The 22,899-nt window shown below is 42.2% G+C and overlaps 1 protein-coding gene across 1 annotated transcript in view; it reads right to left on the reverse strand.

Moving 5' to 3' along the window:
- Positions 1 to 2,768: 2,768 nt before the first annotated feature.
- Positions 2,769 to 22,899, reverse strand: part of LOC311247380 (bromodomain adjacent to zinc finger domain protein 2B-like) — a 74,767-nt gene continuing 54,636 nt past the window's right edge. Inside the window, 14 exon segments of the mRNA XM_084337757.1 lie at positions 2,769 to 4,307; positions 6,154 to 6,297; positions 7,833 to 8,191; positions 11,073 to 11,219; positions 14,361 to 14,496; positions 15,191 to 15,534; positions 16,207 to 16,367; positions 17,152 to 17,307; positions 17,891 to 18,149; positions 18,478 to 18,716; positions 18,719 to 19,246; positions 19,593 to 19,737; positions 21,904 to 21,966; positions 22,893 to 22,899. The exon segment at positions 22,893 to 22,899 is cut by the window's right edge and continues 225 nt beyond it. Coding sequence (XP_084193883.1) covers positions 4,151 to 4,307; positions 6,154 to 6,297; positions 7,833 to 8,191; positions 11,073 to 11,219; positions 14,361 to 14,496; positions 15,191 to 15,534; positions 16,207 to 16,367; positions 17,152 to 17,307; positions 17,891 to 18,149; positions 18,478 to 18,716; positions 18,719 to 19,246; positions 19,593 to 19,737; positions 21,904 to 21,966; positions 22,893 to 22,899 — 2,845 coding nt within the window. The 3' untranslated portion in view covers positions 2,769 to 4,150.

Raw genomic sequence — 22,899 nt, forward strand, 5'->3', positions numbered from 1 at the left:
TTGAGCTGTACTGCAATCTGTTAATAAAGTTTTCAATCAATCATTCCGGGCCTGTGACGTCACTGTACCCATTCTGCAATCTGTTAATAAAGTTTTCAATCAATCAATCCGGGCCTGTGACGTCACTGTACCCATTCTGCAATTTGTTAATAAAGTTTTCAATCAATCCGGGCCTGTGACGTCACTGTACCCATTCTGCAATCTGTTAATAAAGTTTTCAATCAATCCGGGCCTGTGGCGTCACTGTACCCATTCTGCAATCTGTTAATAAAGTTTTCAATCAATCCGGGCCTGTGACGTCACTGTACCCATTCTGCAATCTGTTAATAAAGTTTTCAATCAATCAATCCGGGCCTGTGACGGTCACGTGTACCCATTCTGCAATCTGTTAATAAAGTTTTCAATCAATCAATCAATCAATCCCGCAGTGCAACGTGACCCAAATCAGTCAATGCCCGCAGTGCAACACTCCAATTCAGCCATTGGGTGGGACGGTCGCGTGAATCAGCCAATGGAAGCGCCCGGGACCTCAGCCTGCGGGAGCTCAGCCTGCGGGACCTCAGCCTGCGGGACCTCAGCCTGCGGGGCTCTGTGGTTCTGCAGGTGGATAGTATTGGACCCTACCCTAACCATTACCCTACTGAAGACATCGCGCCCCACCTTAAATATATATATATCTTTAACTCATTATGTTATGGGGGAGAGGGGCGTCTACATGAATCTATGATCCCAATAGAAATTAATGTGAATTTGACTGACTGTAGCGGTACATAGAATTGCATTACAACAAGAGAATAAAATTCTTTTTTTTTCATTAACGAAAACTAGACAAAAATGTCATCCGTAAAGACACAGAACACACTATGATACACAGGTCTCTCTCTACAAGTAAAGACACAACACTATGATACACAGGTCTCTCTCTACAGTAAAGACACAACACTATGATACACAGGTCTCTCTCTACAGTAAAGACACAGAACACTATGATACAGTGTTAATAACTCAGTCAAATAACAAACTCAGCAAGACCGACGGCTTCTCGGTTACAGTGGGTGACAATATTGTCACAAGGAAAGATGAAATTACCTACCTGGGTTCCATCCTAGAGGCTAATCTTTCCTGTGACAAAATGGCATCCAATGTAATAAAAAAAAGTCAACCAACGAACTCGATTCTTGTACCGGATCTCCTCTCTGGTAAACAAGAATACCCTGAAGACTCTGGCAGGAGCACTCATTCAAGGGTACTACGACTATGCTTGCACCTCATGGTACCAAAGCACCTCAAAGGCACCAAAAACAAATTACAAACATCTCAAAACAAGCTAGTCAGACTACTGTTGACCTGACTCCTAGAACCCACCTCACCCCGGCCCACTTTGACAACCTAGGATGGCTTAGAGTAGACGACAGAGTACAGCAACTTGCAATGGGCCTGGTCTACAAGATACACTACACTACTAAGGTACCCCATGTACATGTCAAAATACTTCCCAAAGGTCAGTGAATACCACGATCACAACACCAGAGGGAGCTCCACAAATCATGTTAAACCCAGATTCGGCTCAAACAAGGGACTAAACACATTTAGCAATTATACCACATCAATGTGGAACGCCCTACCCACAGCTGTAAAGGAATGTAAATCACTACCCACTTTCAAAACCACTCTCAATGAGCACCTATGGGAGACTGCAATTCGAAACTGGCCCCTGTAAATATCCAACCCCCCCCCCCCACCAATGTACAGTTTCTTCCCCCTCAAATGTATATACTCTCTTTTAGAAACTCTGTCTCTTAAACAGTACTGTATATTTGTATATCTTGTATGTCATAAATGTCTGGATGTAGCAGTACTGTTTATCTGTATGTCGTGTATGTCATAAATGTTACGATTAATTGAAAATGGGGGACCCTGATGTAAACAAGACAAAAGTACTTCTCTGGTCTGCATCCCCTTAACAATTGTGTGTATTGAGCCATACTGTATTGTACCCATTCTGCAATCTGTTAATAAAGTTATCAATCAATCAATCAATCAATCAATCAATCAATTAATCAATCAATCCCTCCTACCTACATACTAATGTTCTCTCTCCTACCTACACTATCCTACCTATGTAATCCATGCTCTCCCTCTCCTACCTACATACATGCTCTCTCGAGTCCTACCTACATACTAATGTTCTCTCCTACCTACATACTCTCCTACCTACGTAATCCATGCTCTCCTACCTATGTAATCCATGCTCTCTCTCCTACCTACATACTCCTACGTAATCCATGCTCTCTCCTACTTACATACATACTCTCTCCTACCTACATACTCCATGCTCTCTCCTACTTACATACACTCTCTCCTACCTACATACTCCATGCTCTCCTACCTACCTACATACTCTCTCCTACCTACATACTCCATGCTCTCTCTCCTACATACTATCTCTCTCCTACGTGGTACATGCACACTTTCAGTGACTTGCTCAGTGTCAGGGGCTAGGTAGGTATACACAAACACAAAAGGTATGATGTAAACTAAGTAATGAGCTACATTTTATCAAAGCAAATATATTTTTATTTTTTTTAATAAGTGATCGTCACTATTTTAATTCAAAATAAAATCGGATCATTTCATATTTAGGCTAAACATACACATCTATTGCTGGCCTCCATGTTGATCATTGTTTCATGTGGGATTACAGTATGCACTATGCGCACACTCACAACATACAGTAGTATATAAGTGTGAGGGAAAAAACACAGTCATTTAGGTTGAAAAACATCCTTTAATAGGTCCGTGCCACACACTAGTGAAAAATAAAGCTCCTACAAAAGAATGATACTTTTATTTCACAATATCTTAAATAAAGTAACTTCAAGTACTCTTGACTTGGGTACAAAAAAACTAGCTGCCTCCATTAGGTCACGACACACAGCAAGGTTCAAACACAGTGGTTACAAATGGCCTTAGGTCCTCTGTACTGTGGCAAGGCAGAGATGGGGAAATGCATCATGGGAGCATGACTCAAATGCCTGTCGTTCCTTTTTCTGCTATGGGGAGGAATGATTTACTGTGTCACTGTCCAAGTTCGGAGGCCTTGTTGGATTGAAATCATATCAAAAAATAATGTTGTAAAAATGGAAACTAAAAACGATAACATCCCCTACACGCCCCTGTTGGAAGGGTAGGCACTACCAAGATTAAGGATACCACAGTGTTTGCAGAGGATATGTATATACTGTACAAACAATATTCATGATAATGTTTTCATCACGTTCACTAAAATAGAATGCTACAATCATTCTAAGGCATAAACAATATCTTAATATTCTTAAACAATTTTTACACATTGTTCCAAACAAGACATAATATTGACAATAATAAACAGTATATACACATGAATCACCCTTGTCTGACTGTTCCTCTGCTGTTCCTGTAAATTAATGCAGTTTTACAGTTTGAACATAATGAATACAGTCCTCTGATGCCCCAAAGCATTGAACAGTGTAAACAGTTTTTTTTTCTTGGCTTTGTTTCATATTTGGGAGAAAATTAAAACACAAAGACACATTCCTTTTTTTTCTTTTTCTCGATTCAAAGCAGTTGAGCTGATTCTTCCTTTTCATAGAAAATGAAGTGGACCTTGATTCATAAATAATTATTACAAAATTAAATACATTCACTATAATACGATTAAATTAAAAAAAATATATTTACAAGTAGTGGAAAGTATTCTAACGTAGTTACATCAGTGACAGTTGAGGATTCATTCAGTGCAGTGTTCCGGGACAGGGAATGGTATTCCGGGACAGGGAATGGTATTCCGGGGACAGGGAATGGTATTCCGGGGACAGGGAATGGTATTCCGGGGACAGGGAATGGTATTCCGGGACAGGGAATGGTATTGCACTACGACACCCCATCTCTCTGGGACTCTTTGGGGCATATATCCCTGTTGTAGTTAAACCAGTGCACCTCGTACAGTGAAGTTTTTCCCCCCTAGGTGACATCTTTCTTAACCCTTCCTGGGTTCCTTTAAGTAAGGAACTGTCTTCCTCCGTCATGCAAAAGCCACAGAGTTTGAAAAACACGGTGCTCCGTTTATGAAAAGCAGAATGGGTTTCATGGGTAGTGTCCATGCAGACTTTTAGTCAGTTTGCTTCAGTAGCTCAGTCCACCGCTTCTCAAAAAACTTCCTCATGTTGTGACCAGCTCTACCGATATCTGAATTGTCTTCATTGAATTTTTCACAGTTATCAAAGACCAAGTTTACATCAATGATGAAAGTCTCCAGGTTCTGATACCTGAAATGAGGGTAAAAAGAACATGGTTGGTCATTGAGCAAGCGGTCAAAAGCACGACTAGAACGGAGGAATGGGTGGTGGTTAACACTTTGCATTTTTGTTATTGGTCAAATCAGTGCAGTGGTGGAAAATAACAAGTATTTCTACTCAAGTACTGTACTTAAGAACAATTTCGAGCTACTTGTACTTCATTTTAGGGAACTTTATACTTTTACACTATATTGTACTTTTTACTCCACTACATTTATCTGAACCCATCAGTTAGTAGTTACTTTGAAGAAAAAGATTTTGCATAGAAAACATCGCAAAAATGTATAAAGATTATATACGTTCACATTTGAAGCCTGTCAACTTTAAGGGGACGTAATCAGAGCAGCATAACTGGACCACATACCACTTTAACATATTGAAATTCTTTATTAGGAATAACCCCTTGAGATGAACCATCTCGTTGTCAAGGAGGTCCCATGATTCACATGGCCTTTAATCTGAGCAGCATAACTGGACCACATACTGTACCACTTTAACATAACCTTTTATCAGAGCAGCATAACTGGACCACATACTGTACCACTTTAACATAACCTTTTATCAGAGCAGCATAACTGGACCACATACTGTACCACTTTAACATAACCTTTTATCAGAGCAGCATAACTGGACCACATACTGTACCACTTTAACATAACCTTTTATCAGAGCAGCATAACTGGACCACATACTGTACCACTTTAACATAACCTTTTATCAGAGCGGCATAACTGGACCACTCATTTAACAACACTAACAACACTTTAAACATTCTACTTTTACCAGAGTACTCATTTATCTTGGTATTTCTACTTTTACTTAAGTAAAAGGAACTGTGTACTTCTTCCACCACTGGGCAAATAGACTGCATTTATATAGCGTGTTTATCCAAAGCGCTTTACACCTTGAGCCTCACATTCACCCATTCACTCACACAGCGATAGTGTAGTTGACCATGCAATGTGCGAACCAGCGAATCGGGAGCAGTTACAGTAGGAGTTAAGTGTCTTGCTCAAGGACACTTCGACGCACTGCCGGGAGGAGCCAGAATCTAACCGGGAACCATCCAATTTACCAGACGGCCGCTCTACCTCCTGAGCCACTGTCGCCCCTTATTCACTCAATGTTTGCAGGTTTGGTGGCCCCACAACATTATTGGAATTTTAATCACTTGGAGTGTGAATGTGATACATCACATCACCAGAAAGTACTCAGCCTCTACTGTCTTTAACTATGAATGAACACGACACTCTAGCTTACCATCTTTAGATAATAAAGTACTCAGCTTCTACTGTCTTTAACTATGAATGAACACAACACTCTAGCTTACCATCTTTAGATAATAAAGTACTCAGCCTCTACTGTCTTTAACTATGAATGAACACAACACTCTAGCTTACCATCTTTAGATAATAAAGTACTCAGCCTCTACTGTCTTTAACTATGAATGAACACAACACTCTAGCTTTCCATCTTTAGATAATAAAGTACTCAGCCTCTACTGTCTTTAACTATGAATGAACACAACACTCTAGCTTACCATCTTTAGATAATAAAGTACTCAGCCTCTACTGTCTTTAACTATAAGTGAACACAACACTCTAGGTGCACAGGCCAATGAGTTCAGGTACAAAAATTATTAAATGTATTATTTATCTTTTAGTAAACAATGAATGATAACGGGACTCACAGAGCCGAACACCACACAAGGGTTAATATAGCCTCTTTTCCCCAGTCAAAATATTATGATATAATTGATTTGTTTTTACAGCCAGTAGATTGTTTTGAGATAAGAAGGAAAATAAATTACACTCACTGGCTGCTAATGAGCTTCTCACGTATGGTAGAGAAATCCATGGACTTCTTGATGACCTTCCTGTATCCAGGGACCGACTTCAGGTTGACTGGGCTGAGGAAAGGCCATGCGTCCTGGTGGCGCTCCAGCTCCGCTAGCAGCACCCTGTTCAGCACAATACACACACACACACACACACACACACACACACACACACACACACACACACACACACGCGCGCGCACACGCACACATAGAGTACTTTATATGACTATATATATTTGTTGAGAAATGTCTATTGGGAAGTACATTTATTGAGCATAAAAAAACTAGTTTTCAAGAATCATGAACTGAAAGAGGACCATTCATTAAAGCCAAGCTAACATACAATATTTTAGAAGCGGTATTTTAATAATATTAATAATAATAATATTGTTATATATGATTAACACTTTAATCGCCATGGGTTAAATTCATAATTTACCATCCCTCGCCAGCTCTATTTGTCTATGGAGAAGTTCCCTTTCTTTGCAGGGCTATAACTTTTTAAATTCTATTGCTAAATTGCCATTATTATAGCCCATTCAATGTCCTATATGTATTGTTCAGGGTGTAGCAACGTTAAACTTTTTCATTCACATATTCATACTAAAATATGGTCTAAAGTATAAGTATGTTTTTATCGTTTTCTGCAGCTTTCTTCAGACCGTGATTTATAGCCCTAAATGCATTATATTGATGATCAAATACAGTTCGGTAGGAATCTGTGCGAGATAAAAAATTTCAACTGGATGTGCTTCTAGGAGTTACTACATATCATCTGATGATGACCGGATGGGCGGGGGATCGTTTATAATTCCGTGGGCAGCGTTAGATGATTCATCCAGAGTAGGTCATATGTTCATCAGATCAGTTAGTATAGAAGACGTTAGAAAATAACGCTGAATCTTACCGTGGCTTCCTCGCACCGCTGGCAGATGAGCGTGGAACAGAATTTTTTTCTATTATGGGATGGAGAAATGCCCGATCCATTTCCAGGTTGTATAATAGTATATACGTCCAAATCATGTTGTTTTTTCGAGTTATTTGCACCGATCAATGTTCACTGTGTCAATACGGAGTCTCTCTAACGATAGCGAGTGGCCGGACCACATATGGATGAGCACTACCGGTTCAAAGGTTAATTTCCGGTTGGCGATCTGCCGATCGGCCACCAGATGGCGCTCTTGAACCGCTAGAGAGTTGAGAGGAGATCAGCAGTGTGTCTCAGGGCTCCGGAAAGGAAATATGATTTCGATGACAGATTTTTGAAATATTGACATCAAAGACGAGTTACGGCGTCTTCGGCAGAATGAGCATGGCTAGGAATGACGTGAAAACTCGTCCGCGGCGATCATAGTGTTAATAATATATACTTTTATTATTATTTCATATTTCTTATTATTTCTATTAAGAAAATTATGTTATCTTGATTTTGTTGGAATACAAAAAAAGAATTGTTTGTTAATTGTCTGTTTATTGTATTGATTCTTCCTATTCCTTTTCGGACTATTGTTTTATTTTACTTTCACGGCAAATTATCTTTGTATTTTTATTTAGTCTTTTCATTGATATTTTTGGATTATTTTACATTGTTCAAAATAAACGATTCATTCATTCATTCATATTATTCTGAGTATGGGCAGGCTAGAAATACTAACCTGCACAGTCCAAGGTCCATGTTGTTGTCTCTAGCCGTCTTGGCTCGCTTCACACACACAGGGCTCTCCTGGCTGGTGGTGGGAGGAGCAGCAGCAGCAGGAGGAGGAGGAGGGAGAGGAGGAGGAAGAGAAGGAGGAGTCTCCTCTGTTTTCCTCTTCCTGCTTGTGTCTTTTGCTCCTTTCTTAGGTGTGTTGCCGGCACTAGCCGGGTCTTCTTCCGACACCTCCCCGTTACCGGCCTGCTTCCCACTCTTCTTCACCTCTACACCCTTCTTTCCCCCCCCTCCTCCTCCTCCTCCCCCAGCAGATGCTACTGGTTTGCTCTGAGGTTTCTTGCTCTTGGGAGACGGGCCGCTTGCCTGTAGAAAGGAGACGATGCGTTATGTAGGGTCTGGTACAAACTAATAATATAGTGTAGGTATTTGCCTATAACTTCAATAACCACTATAGGGAGGTGTAGTCTGACGTCACTTTAGTTTCCTGTGCGGTCCACCCTTATAGGGATTTATCATTGGGAAAATGTATTATCGGCTATTGTAATAATTCATGCCTGAAATACAATTATACGTAATTATTTTACGATTAATTGCGAATTGTTTCATGTTGAGCTATAGATTGTGGATGAATACACACAGAAAGGTACACCATGCCAATGTTCATGCTTTATTTGTTTTAAACGAGACGATTTAGAAATGTGTCCATTGGAAATACATTGCAATTTCAAGCGAGGTGGACCGGCCGGAAACAACAATGACGTAACCACTACGCCTCCCTATAGGGCCAGTTGACTGCAGGAAACTCCGCCTACCATTTGGGGGACAGAGATTATAGTTGCCCTTGGTTACCAATTGGGAAGCTATTGGTTTGATTAGCCATCTTTAAAGGGCTCTAATATAGGCACAAATATACCGGTATCACATGGAACTAGAGATTGAGGAATCCAAAGGTACCAGCCGTGTCATGCTAGCTCACTGGCAATGGAGGTAGATTTAGCTCCAAGCTATTTTAAGGTAGCTTACATGTGATGGGAGGAAAATGCCACAGGCATCATGGCCATTTTCAAAGGGGTCCCTTGACTTCTCACCTCGAGATATCTCAATGAAAATGGGCTCAATTGAGCCACACAAGTCAGGCAGATTTATGCTATTCACGTGCAAAATGAGGTCCAAATCAGGCAGTGTTGATTGTTTTTGTCACACACCATAGAAGATAGATTCCTGAAGCATCCTGAGGCTCTGTTTTAGGATTTAGGAGAGAAACTGACATCTGGATTTTTCTAATCAGAAATATTTTGGCATTTTATTTGACTATATATTGACATATGAACGGCAAAAAAGAAAGAAATGCATTTAACTCTATGGGAAGAAACTGTAGCTTGACTTTGAGTAACATGATGCCGACTGGTCCTATACCCTGTTCATAAACATCATGCTTAGGATGGAAAATGCAGAAGAGAATGCGAATCGTGAGCGATTTCAGACTGTTGTGGATACAGCATGCTCTGTAGCCAGGTGACAGATGTCAGACTCAGGGCTCTACAGTGTGACCATTTCACTCGCATTTGCCCCTAAAAATGTATTTGTGCGAACCGGAAAAATTATTTAGGAGCACAGTGTGCGAGTAATAGCTTTGCATAGTGGGCGTGTCAATGCGCGATTGTCATTTCATAATAGACACAGAGCAGCGTGGACCTTCAATAGAGAGGGAAGGGGGGGCTGAGTCTCTCTCTCTCTCTCTGCTAACAATCCTGATTCCTGAACCTATTTCATTCAAAAGAAAGATATTGATGGACATTAGCTATAGTATATATATAGCTCAGCAGCTGTAAGAGAATCATTTAATATTTTTTTATTATTTACGTTTCAACAGTGTCAAAATATTCATTTAAATTATAATTAATTAAAGAATTATATAAAGAATGTTCCATGTTCTGTCATCTAATAATATATTCCATTACCGTCATCGGTATCGAAGTAAAATCTTTGATATCGTGACAACACTACACCATACAAAAGCAGCTGGACAACCGATATCCTTTACGTCTAGTAGGCATGGGCCAATGTGTGATTTCTGTGGTACTGTATGTGCTATTGCACAGTTGTTTGTCCGTTAGTATACACATACACACACTCAGTATAATGTAATAAATAGTTTGTTAATAAACTCTGTGTTACTTGAACATTTTTCACTGTGCTCCTACATTAAATTTCTTTGTGTGCTCCTAATTCTTTTCATTTAGGAGCACATGTGCTCCCTGAGAAAAAAGTTAGCGTAGAGCCCTGAGACTGTTGAATTGTGGATACAGCATGCTCTGTAGCCAGGTGACGATTTCAGACTGTTGAATTGTGAATACAGCATTGGCTGTGTGTGGCGGCTGGACGGGAACATTTACATTTACATTTAGTAATTTAGCTGACGCTTTTATCCAAAGCGACTTACAGTACAAGTTCTGTACGACAAGTCATCAGGAAGGGCACAACTCTATCAGCTGAGTAACAATGTTCATCAAAGTGTTGAGTGCTATAGTGTAGGTTAGTATATTAGGACAAGTGCATGACAGTAAGGTTAGTTAGAGTTAGAATATATATATATATATATATTAGGGCTGACCCCTATTAGTCGATTAGTGGACTAATCGGTCGAAAGGAGCCGTAGGCGACTGCCAACCTCTTAGTCGAATACATTTTTTTTCTTATTATTATTATTATTATTATTATTATTATTATTATTATTATTGTTTTTTTTTTATCATTCTTTCCAAAAGAAAAGAGGCCTAGAAGCGTAGCTAACGCTAATGGCACGCATACCATAGGCTAACTGCCTACGAAAACAGGCACAGAGGCACTGAAAGAGGATTTCACCCATCTAATGAACACACTAGACTATAGACAAATATCAAGATGTATCCATCAGTGGACCAATTGCATGCTTTTGCAGAGGACAAGAAGCCTTCAGTCGACTCCTTCAGACATTAAGCACCGCCCACAGCCCAAATGGAATGATAATCTTTTTTTAAATAAATAAAAATATTATAACGGCAAATTTTGGCCAATCATAGTCGACTATCCAAATCCTTAGTCGGGGACAGCCCTAATATATATATATATATATTTTTTAATTTTTTTTCATTTCAGATAATGGTTGAAGAAGTGCGTCTTTAGTCGACGGTGAAAGATTGGACGGGTTTCGGCTGCTGTCCTAACTGTGGTGGGAAGTTTGTTCCACCATCGTGGGGGGTACCTTGGATATGCAGGCCGGACAGTACCAGTCGCCCTCCGGGATGGTGGTGATCTTGGGTTTGTGACAGTACGTATGGCAGCCTTTGTCACATCCGTCACACAGCAGGAGAAGATCCTCGTTGTCTCCCTTCCTGCATATCTGACAGTACTAAAGAAAATAAACAAGCCCCACTCATTAAAGGTGCACTATGTGGTTTCAGAGGGGGGGGGGGGGGGGGGGGGGGGGTTGCAAGACATTATGTTATCATAAATTAATCGTTATAGTCTTGACAGGAAATGTATTGGCTTACACTCATATACAAAATGTTCCTTGATCTGACCCCTCCTTATTTGATACACGTGTTGAAATTGTCATCTACTCCCAGTCCCAACACCAGAGCTGCTCACCATATCTCACTAGATGTTCCCCGGAACGAGAGGCAAAAGACTTCGAAAATGGACACATTGATTCCCCTCACTACTTTTAAGGACTCTATCGCAGAGTTCTTTAAACACACCTGAAACTGTCACCCATTTGGTTGTTTATTTGATGTGTGGTTTAATTATTATTTAATTATTTCCCCTACCTCTGTGATGTATGTATCATCTGTCTTTTTTCTATTTTCTTTCCCTGTTACCCTTAGAGAGGACCTTTTGTCCTCTTGCCAGGCCGTCATTGTAAATAATAATTTGTTCTTAACACATTAATTGCCAATGACGAGTATACTCGTTATAGCCCGCTAATTGAATTCTGCCAACAACGAGTATACTCGTTATTATGATCGTTATTTCTTTTATTCACTATTTCCATTCATAATTCATCCTGCTGTGCTGTGGACATGTGTGGCACTCTGTCTGAGACGCAACAATCCGATACCGCCGTCTAACGCCTTGTGGCCGCTATTGCACTCTATTTGAAACGATATGGCTGCAGCGTGGGGGCAGGGTCTAAACACTTGGGCAGGGCAAGCGGTTCTAACAGATGCACCTGTACAGTAACTGTATATTGAAATTACAGTAATTGTGAAATTGATATTGTTGTCTGTTACAGTATATTTCATAAATACTAAAGGTGTGGGTGTGAATAATTTCTGTAATTGTTATCTTTACTGTACATTAGAACTGAACAAGCACCACCAGGTGGAGGACGTGGCCGCCTTCTCTTTTTTCTTAGATATATATATATATATTATTTTACAATAGTTTCCTTTACTGTATGTATTTTTCTTTACTGTAACAATTAAACTTCAAATAATCAAATAATCTTTCATAAAAACACAAGCACTATACTGCAGTCTATCACAGGGGTTACTGTATGAGGAAATTACCATTGCATAGTCTCTTTGGATAACAAGCATTCTGTGTTTGACCGCATTACTGTATTTGATAATGGCCGTTGTATTTGAAAATGCACCAATAAGTAAACTTCAACGATGCACATATCCACTGTTCTGGTGCTGTGATACTGTAAACTTTTGCATAATCTATTCTCTGATTTGACACTGGTATTTTACGGTAATTTTGCATGCTGTATTACATTTTGAACCCAAAATTAGCAGTATAGCATTCTGTGTTACTGTAATAGCTGATAACGGAGTCTTCGAAAATATCCAGTCAATCAGCCTCACGACTATTGGGTGAACATTGAAAAAGCACCAAGTAACCCTTTTTTACTGTTCTTTACAATAGTGTGTTTACTGTAACTGTTTTTGTTTTACTGTACAATACAGAGCATTACTGTATGTATTTTTCTTTACTGTAATGATTAAACTTCAAATACTGTAATCATATATTTTGTTCATCTTTCATAAAGACAAAAGCACTATACTGCAGTCTATCACAGGGGTTATGAGGAAATGACCATTGCATAGTCTATTTTGGTAACAAGTATATTGTGTTTGACCGCATTATTTGATAATGACCGTTGTATTTGAAAAGTGCACCAATACAGTAATTAAACTTCAATGATGAACATATCCACTGTTCTTCTGACAATATGATACACTTTTGCAGGACATATAATCAAATTTGGTTCAGTTGTTCACTTAATTGTTTGAAATATCTAATGTTTTGGTGCTGTTATAAGCTTTTGCATATACTATTCTGATTTGACACTGGTATTTAAATTGTGCATGCTATATTGCATTTTGAACCCAAAACTAGCAGTATAGCATTCTGTGCTAAGAGTTTTGCACATTGAAACTCTGATGTGCAAAATGCATCAAAGCAGTCGTAAAAAACTGTAATTGACCTGTCTGCTTAAATAAAGGTTAAATAAATGAAAACAAAATAATCTTTAGGCACCGAGAACCAAATGTAAGCCTAGAATATGTTTGTTAACCAAATTGTGGGCCGTGCCTTTGTCAATGACAGCAATGAAACTTTTCAGGTAGCATTCTATCTTCAAACAGTGCTCCAGAGATACAATGTTCCTCTGAGAACAGTTTGTTTATTCAATTATGAAAATATACCTTAGAAATTATTCACTTCTCTGACTCTCACAAAACTACATAGTGCACCTTTAAAGGCCCAGTCTGTGATCCAAATGTAAAACAAATGGGTAGTCCTAGTTGATTGACTAAGCTCTTAACTGGTGAATTTGTTTTTGTTCTTGCTTTTACTTTATTTTGTGGCTGTAAACGGTTTGTTTACATTGGTAATGTTTGTAAACACAAGTGAAACATACATATATTCTGATTTACAATGGGTAAAGAAAGCAAAACATTATTTTACTTTCTTAACCCATTGTAAATCAGAATATAGGTCTGAATATACCTATAGAATATTTGTCTGAATATACCTGCATATAATCCTTCTATATACTTACTTATTATATATATCCACACCTGTCTGTACTTACTTGCACATAATACATAATCCTTTTACATATCTGTAGATATTATATCTATATCTGTACATATCCCTTACCTACTCTTACTAGTTAAGCTGCTGACCAGTATGACTACTACCATAGTGTCTTTATACCTGTATCACTGTAAATATTATATTACAACTCTGTACATACACTGATTAGCACTAGACTCATATATCAATTGATATATTTTATACCCAGTTTAATCACCTGTACATTGTATATTGCTGTTGCACTTTACTGTTACATTTGCACTCTGGTTGGACACCAAACTTCGCTTCGTTGTACTGTACGTGTGCTGTATAATGACAATACATTTGAATCTAATCTAAACTGAACAATTCTCAGTCCAGAAACCAAACTATTCACAAATGTACTGTCTATGTGGAGGAAATGAATGTCCCCGCTGACTCTATACTGTACATACAACTAACTCACCACTTTCATGATAGACCTCTCCCAGGCGATGGACTTCTGCAGCTGCTGGATACACATGGCGAGCTGTGCGGCGCTACGCACTTCACCCAGAGCCTTCCTCCACACCTTCATGCCGTGAGCCACCTCCTCCTCACCCCTGGGGAGGGACAGGCAGAAGAACAGTCAGGAGAAGAGGACGCACGCCACGCAGCTGTGTACACACACACTCACATGCACACGCACGCACACACACACACGCATACACAAGCACACACACACACATACACAAGCACACACACACACACACACACACAAACACACGCTAAGACAGTTCAAGCAGCTCCCAACAGGACAGAAGAACACAGAGTGCTCCAGGCATGACGATGTTTAGGAGGGGGGTGCGGGGGGCTTTTTTGTGACGAGGACACATGGACATGGCCACGCAGAAGGGACACACCCATGCAGAGAGAGAGAGAGAGAGAGAGAGAGAGAGAGAGAGAGAGAGAGAGAGAGAGAGAGAGAGAGAGAGAAGCCTGAATGGAGTATGGGGCGGTGGGGGGCAGTAGAATAATGCCAAGGTTACCGATGCACAACACCATGCAGATGACCACAGAAGAGAGACCCCAAAACAATGCAAGGACACCCCATTACAGAAACAGAAACTGAGTGAAAAAAAAATTAACAAAGATAAACAAACAAGAATGCAAGAATGCAAATGAAGTGGAATGAAGGCAGCGAAGACCTTCCTCCTGAAATAAGGTGTGAGGGGGGGAGGGGGGGGGGGGGGCGACATGAAGCACACAGAGAGAGGTAGGGTTTGGGTGGAGCGTTTGGCTGGAGAGATGACCTACCCTTCCCTGTCAGCACTAGTGGATGGTGCGGGGGCAGGGACAGTGACCGTACCCACATTATCCAGCCTGATCTGAATGGTGGTACCTAAGGGGCTCCTCAGGTACCTTCTCTCGACGTTGCGCTCCAGATCGGCCAGGCGCGCCACCGCTATGTCCAGCGGGTTGTCCGGGTGACGCGTCACCCCGCCCTTCTCCGCCCGCTCCTCCTCCCGCTGTTCCTTGCTCTCCTTGGTGTCCTTGTCCCCCGCCGCACTTGTCGCCGGCGCCGCGGATTTGCTGAGGGGCTTGTGCTCGTGATACACCAGGTCTTCCCTCTCAGACTGGGGGTCCGCGTACGTCCAGCCCTGGCAAGGAGTCGACACAATGAGATGATTACGCCTCTGAATAGAGTGTCGCAAAGATCTGTCCACGTGAGATCTGTCACTGTGAGATCTGTCACTGTGAGATCTGTAACTGTGAGATCTGTAACTGTGAGATCTGTAACTGTGAGATCTGTAACTGTGAGATCAGTCGATGTGAGATCAGTCGATCTGATTTGATCGAGTGAGGTGGCGTTCGAACGGCAACAAATAGATCTTTCGAACGGTAATTCATATGTTCCGCGAAAAATGGAGCCCCGAGCCGCTAGTCACTCAAAGTGCTGTGACTTTCGTGCGTTCCGTGCACTGGCATGTCGGGACGTATACGTCCCGGTGCACGTTATGTGGTTAATGTGAGATCTGTCAATGTGAGATCTGTCAATGTGAGATCTGTCCATGTGTGTGTGTGTGTGTGTGTGTGTGTGTGTGTGTGTGTGTGTGTGTGTGTGTGTGTGTGTGTGTGTGTACTATAATGTAAGTGTGTGTTTGTTTGTGTTTGTATTTATGTGTGTACTATATGTAAGTATTTGTGTGTGCATGCATGCATATGTGCGTGTGTGTGTGTGTGCGTGCGTGTGTGTGTGTACTGTATGTATATGCATGTTTGCATGTGTGTGTGTGTGTGTGTGTGTGTACTATATGTAAGTGTGTATTTACCTTGACCTGCAGGCTGGCTGTGGTGACCTTCCTCTCCAGTTCCTCCACCTGCTGCAGGACAGCGATGTCCATCTCCATGGCCTGCTCCTCCACACACCACCCCCTCACAGACTCCACACTCACCTGGCTCTCCTCCAGCTCACACAGCTCAATCATGGCCACTGCACGGGGGACAGGAGGACGGACATACAACCCGGATCAGTTCAATACCCACACGCTTGCAATCGTCTTCAATCGTAAGTAATACCACTGCTATGCTTCGTGATTGGACTAAATGGGAGTATTCAGCCACGCTAAAAACGCCACTTGTTGTAAAGCTCTCGTGCTTAATGGGTATTAAAGCTGCTGCTTTGTGATCATCAGGGAGGGACCGACTACCGAGGCACTCATGAGGGTGACTGACACACAATCAAAACTGCATCACATTATCCCAAAGAACCAGCCTGCTGCATATTTTGTACCTTATGAGGACAACTGCATAGAAAGGGCTTCCCCAACCTTGCAGGGGGGGGGGGGGGGGGGGCACTATATTAACCCTTTCACTACCACACCACCAAATGGTTAACCCTTTCACTGCCACACGACAAAGGGTTAACCCTTTCACTACCACACCACAGAAGGTTAACCCTTTACTATCACACTACAGACGGTTAACCTGATAGTAAAGGGTTAACCTTCTGTAGTGTGGCAGTGAAAGGGTTAAGAAAATGTGTTTGAAATGAAAGACTACCCCCAATGACTGCAGAGAGGCCGTGTGGCTTTCTTATAAGCATGTGTGTTTGTTTACATTCAGTAAAAGAGTAAACAAAACAAGAGAAAAGAAGGGAAAACAGAGTACATCACACTACAGCCTGAAATATTGTCATGTGACTATCTTTTAAGTTTCCAGTTGACAGACCGGGTTGGGAACCCCTGGAGTCTGTTTGGTAGTGCGAGTTCACTCACCGTCTCTGTGCTTGGTGCAGACCTGGGGGATGATCTCTATGTACTTCTGCATCTGTCTCTGCAGGCCCTTCTCTCTGATGCCCCGGCTGTGGAGAGCGATCACCAGCGCCCTCAGCTCCTCGATGTCAGACACGCGCCACCAACCGGTCAGCAGGTCTGCACATGAGAGGAAGAGGAGGAGGAGGGGAGCGAGGAAGAGAGGGAAAGAAGAGAATATCTTAAACAAAAATGGCATAAACGCTAAAATAGGAAACCATCTCATCTGAACCGGTCAGGAATGGAACCAAAGTTTTAGGTTGAAATTTAAATTGTGGGCCAACGCTTATTTATATCAAATTGTATTATGCTATGTGTGTTAAGATGGCTGATCGAATGTCCTCATCCATCCCATGGTGTAATCCACCAATTGAAATCGGTTAAAAGATTTTTGGAGGAAGTTATTATGCATTATGGGATGGCTAGGGAGGATTATTTCAAACCAGGAGGTCGCAGTCTTAACGGACCTGGACCATGAATGTATTCCTGTAATCAACATTCCACTCCATGAACCGGTCAGATCGCATGTCCCTATTTCAGATATAAGTGTACTAATACTCAACATACTCCTCCCCAAAGTCAGAACGCAGAAGGAATCTTTCTTTATTCTCTATTTCTTTATTTCAGATGCCTCAGCAGCGACTATTCTTCCTGGGGTCTGAATCCAAACGAATGCACGTAACAACCAACCGCGGCCACTCACCCTCGGGGATCGGTCGAGGTGTGGGGTGGTCGATGCACTTGGGCATCTCCAGAGCGGGAGAATGGACAGGTGGGGTCTTGTCGAAGCCGGGCAAGGGTGACTCGCTCTTACTGGAGACACTAGCCGCCGTGTTGGCGCTGCCCTCCAGAGACTGGCCTGGCATAGGGCAGGGGCTGCCGCAGAAAGGAAGACTGGGGCTCATCACGGCGCTGGACCAGCCAACAAATGGAATTGCTAGCAACGAGCCACCTGACTTAGACTGGAGAGAGAGAGAGAGAGAGAGAGAGAGAGAGAGAGAGAGAGAGAGAGAGAGAGAGAGAGAGAGAGAGAGAGAGAGAGAGGGAGGGAGAGAGAGGGGGAGAGAGAGAGAGAGAGAGAGAGAGAGAGAGAGAGAGAGAGAGAGAGAGAGAGAGAGAGAGAGAGAGAGAGAGAGAGAGAGAGAGAGAGAGAGAGAGAGAGAGAGAGGAGAGAGAGAGAGAGAGAGAGGGGGGGGGGTCACAGCTGCAGTACACCTTCTGATCCGACACACCTTATATAAAGCTAACTATGTGCTACACAGGTGTCTCTGTACTTCATGCTGGTCTCACCTGCAGGGCTGACAGTGGGTAGTTGAGTAGGCTGCCCGTCGGGTGGAGGAGGGGGCTGGCAGAGGCAGCGGAGGGCGTGAGAGGCAGGGCCGGGGACGGAGGCGGGGGGGACCTGGGCCTGGCCGGGGTGGAGGAGGAGATGGGAGGGGTGTGGGGGGGGGCTCCCAGGGGGGGAGGGGTAGTGACGGAGGACAGGTCACAAGGGTTGCGGGGGAGCAGACTGAACCAGTGTCCACTCTCTCAGTCAGGACCCTCAGTAGCTGGTCGTTGGGCAGGAACGGGATGTGCGGGCAGAGAGCCGGGGAGGAGGAGGTCAGGGTGGTGTTTCCGAGGCTCAGGAGAGAGGAGGAGAGGGTGGAGGCCAGGGGAAAGACAGGTGTGGCACAGGCTGTCGTCACTAGCGCTGGCTGAGATGTGTATGTAGGTGAGGACAGTGTTACGGGTGTCATGGCAATAAGTGTGGACACGGGGCCGCCATTTTGTTTGAGGTGGGAGCTCTCCTTGTCCTCTGCCTTGTGAACGTCTTGGAAGGAGGACAGGCTGGAGACATAGCCTGCATGCTGGCAGAAGAGAGTGGGAGAGGTCTTCTTCCCCTCTCTCTCCTCCTCCTCTTTCTGTTGCCCTGACGTTAGCATGTGTGTGCTCTGCCTGTCCAGGTTGGCAGCGATCTTCTCCTTCTGGAGGTCCACCTCCTGGGGCTCCTCTTTGATCTTGACCTCCTCCGCTGCCGTCTTCCTCCTCTGGCGCTCCTCCTCAAGGTCCTCTGGAGCTGTGGGGGAACGGCAGACAGTCTGATATCAGAAGATGTGATACAGCATGCAGCTATTCTGTGATATACTTAACATGGCATAGTCATGCATATCTATATTATGGAAGCTAGGAATCGTTGTCATTCATAGTTTGCGGGTAATTTTATTTAGATTCAGACATGTCAGTATGTGATGAGATACAAAATCTGTCTGTCTGTCTGTCTGTCTGTCTGTCTGTCTGTCTGTCTGTCTGTCTGTCTGTCTGTCTGTCTGTCTGTCTGTCTGTCTGTCTATCTATCCATCCACGAATTGTAACCAAATCCCAAAATACAGCAGTTCATGCTACATGCATGGTACTACAGCTACCTTCTCCACTCTCCATGGCCTCGACGAAGACCCCCCCACAGTGGGGCAGCACCCAGTACCGGCGCCGGTAACGATCCTGGCCGTACATCGTGGAACGCAGAGAGTGGGATGTCTCAAACAGCTTCTTTCTGATCTGGTGATGTTGCTAAAATGACAAAGAACACACACTGTTGTTATAGACTGTTGTTGATATCAATACAGTGTTTCCCACAGGATTGTATAAAATTTAAAAAAATTTAATACTTTTATATATATATATATATATATATATATATAGTATTACATTTTTTTTTATTTTCTGTTCATTATAAAACTGTGGCGGGACCAATTAGACTGTGGCGGGCCGTAATTAATGAGAAACACTGCAATAGCTGACAGGAAGTAAACGTTGGCCAAGCTATTCCCTAGCAATGCAATTCCACTGAAAAAGTCTATACAGTACATTGTTTGCATTTATAACTGTTGGTTCCGAACAAGTCATCTGTTATTTGTTATAACATCACGGCTAGGAGTTGCTTAGCAATAATGCATATACAGATTCAGATTCAGATTTCTTTATTGTCACTTAATTCAGTACTTTACAGCAAGAAGAGTGAAGATCTATTTATTGTGGTCCCTCAACTATAGCAGCTTCCAATAATAAAAATACAATAATTTTAGCATAGAATAAAATAAGATGACTAAAATAAAGATTACTATATACAGTTCTAAAAAGTGTGCAGTGCAATACAATACATTTAGCATAGAATAAAATAAGATGACTAAAATAAAGATGACTATATACAGTTCTAAAAAAGTGTGCAGTGCGATACAATACATTTAGCATAGAATAAAATAAGATGACTAAAATAAAGATGACTATATACAGTTCTAAAAAGTGTGTATTGCAGATCAGGATGTAGATATTATACTATATAAAATTTGAATAACAAAATGGCTATGTACAGTTCCAATGTTGTGTGATGTGCAATGAGCAATGTGCACATTTTTGCAGCGTGTAGAATGCAATGTGCAATGCAGTCTTTTACACAGAGCATATTGATTATCAATACATGATATCTCCGTTTTCTATTCACAGTATGACATCAGATATTGTATACAAACCGTTGTATACAAGCCATAGAACACTGAAGGATATGGTTTTATATGGTTATAACAACATGTATGTAATGTAAATATCTATATAGACTGGAGTTTAAATGTGTTAAACTCTCAGACAGACATTTCTCTGTAGCAGGGCCTGTGGGGGAAGAGCCAGAGAGCCACGGTCACCCACGGAGTCAGGGAGACGTCAACATTCACAAGAGATAGCCGAGAGTGCTAGTAATGATACGCGTATATATGAGTCAGAAGCCGTTGACGGCCGTTGCTAGGGGGACGAGATGGCCAAAACAACGTAAGAGCGAAGAGAAACAGTGCACGCGAGAGAGAGACTTTAAGACTTTAAGCTGTTAGTCTTCCGGTAGGAAGAGCCAGAAGAAGAGGTTTGGATAGCGAGCGAGACGGACCGACACCAGGCCTCCTCCTCCTCCTGACGGAGAGGGGGAGAGGGACCACGAGGTAGAGAGATAGCCAGCAGCTAACAGACAGGCTTCGGCTAACAGGCCAGGCCACAGAACCACCAAAGCGATCGACAGAGATAGAATCTATTAATCTAGTTTTTTATACCACCAAAGACTTTCATTTTGTACAAGATGCGATGTTTATGGAAATAAACATCCTTCTGATAAAAAGACAACGTGGGGGGGGGGGGGGGGGAGGGGGACAGTGGGACAGCCAGTGCATGGGGAGGACAAAATTCCACCAAAAATTGCCTCGACATCAACAACTAAAACACAAAGCGGAGACTTCACGGAAGGGCAGATGAAGGCTGATAAAGGCCAAAAACTGTTTTCTAACACTCATGTTTGTATATTATAGTAAATAACATCATGGCTGTGATGAACAATGGCACTCCATGACCATCAGAATAGGAGCAATAATCATCCAAACATCTCTGGTTCACTTACTTTAAAAAGTACACTACCACTGAGCAGCCTGTTTGATTGTGATGCTTGCGAGTGAGCGACTGGGGAACCGACGCGCTGAACTATTGACGTCGTCGTGACATTTAGTCGATTTTAATATTCATGACCGACGCATCATATCGTTACTTACTGTATGGGTCGTCTTTTCAGCGGAAATGGCAGACGTTCAAAGTCATAATATGCGCAACATGTCATCTAACTAGTACGCAATGAATGAATGAATGAATCACGTTTGACTGAAAGGGAATATATACTGTATATATTCTTAATAGGAGAAAGCATACCTTGACTAATTTCTCTATCTGTTTCTCCAGTTCCTCCACACTAGTGGCCTGCTCCCCATCGTCCTGAGAGAACAACACATAGACGTTTAGGAGCCACCATCCTAATGTACTATACGGACATGCAGTGCTGAAGTTAGTATGGTATAGCATCAACCAGGCATGCAGTACTGAAGTTAGTATGGTATAGCATCAAGCGGACATGCAGTGCTGAGGTTAGTATGGTATAGCATCAATCAGACATGCAGTGCTGAGGTTAGTATGGTATAGCATCAATCAGACATGCAGTGCTGAGGTTAGTATGGTATAGCATCAAACAGACATGCAGTGCTGAGGTTAGTATAGCATCAAACAGACATGCAGTGCTGAAGTTAGTATGTTATAGCATCAAACAGACATGCAGTGCTGAAGTTAGTATGTTATAGCATCAACCAGACATGCAGTGCTGAAGTTAGTATGTTATAGCATCAACCAGACATGCAGTACTGAGGTTAGTATCATATAGCATCAACCAGACATGCAGTGCTGAAGTTAGTATGGTATAGCATCAACCAGACATGCAGTGCTGAGGTTAGTATGGTATAGCATCAACCAGACATGCAGTGCTGAAGTTAGTATGGTATAGCATCAACCAGACATGCAGTACTGAAGTTAGTATGGTATAGCATCAACCAGACATGCAGTGCTGAAGTTAGTATGGTATAGCATCAAGCAGACATGCAGTGCTGAGGTTAGTATGGTATAGCATCAAACAGACATGCAGTACTGAGGTTAGTATGGTATAGCATCAACCAGACATGCAGTACTGAAGTTAGTATGGTATAGCATCAAACAGACATGCAGTGCTGAGGTTAGTATGGTATAGCATCAACCAGACATGCAGTGCTGAGGTTAGTATGGTATAGCATCAAACAGACATGCAGTGCTGAGGTTAGTATGGTATAGCATCAACCAGACATGCCGGCAGCCCAGTTCCAATGCCAAATCTTTACCTCATCA

The sequence above is a fragment of the Notolepis coatsorum genome (assembly GCF_963971535.1).
Source record: "Notolepis coatsorum genome assembly, chromosome: 20".
NCBI classification, from domain to species: domain Eukaryota; kingdom Metazoa; phylum Chordata; class Actinopteri; order Aulopiformes; family Paralepididae; genus Notolepis; species Notolepis coatsorum.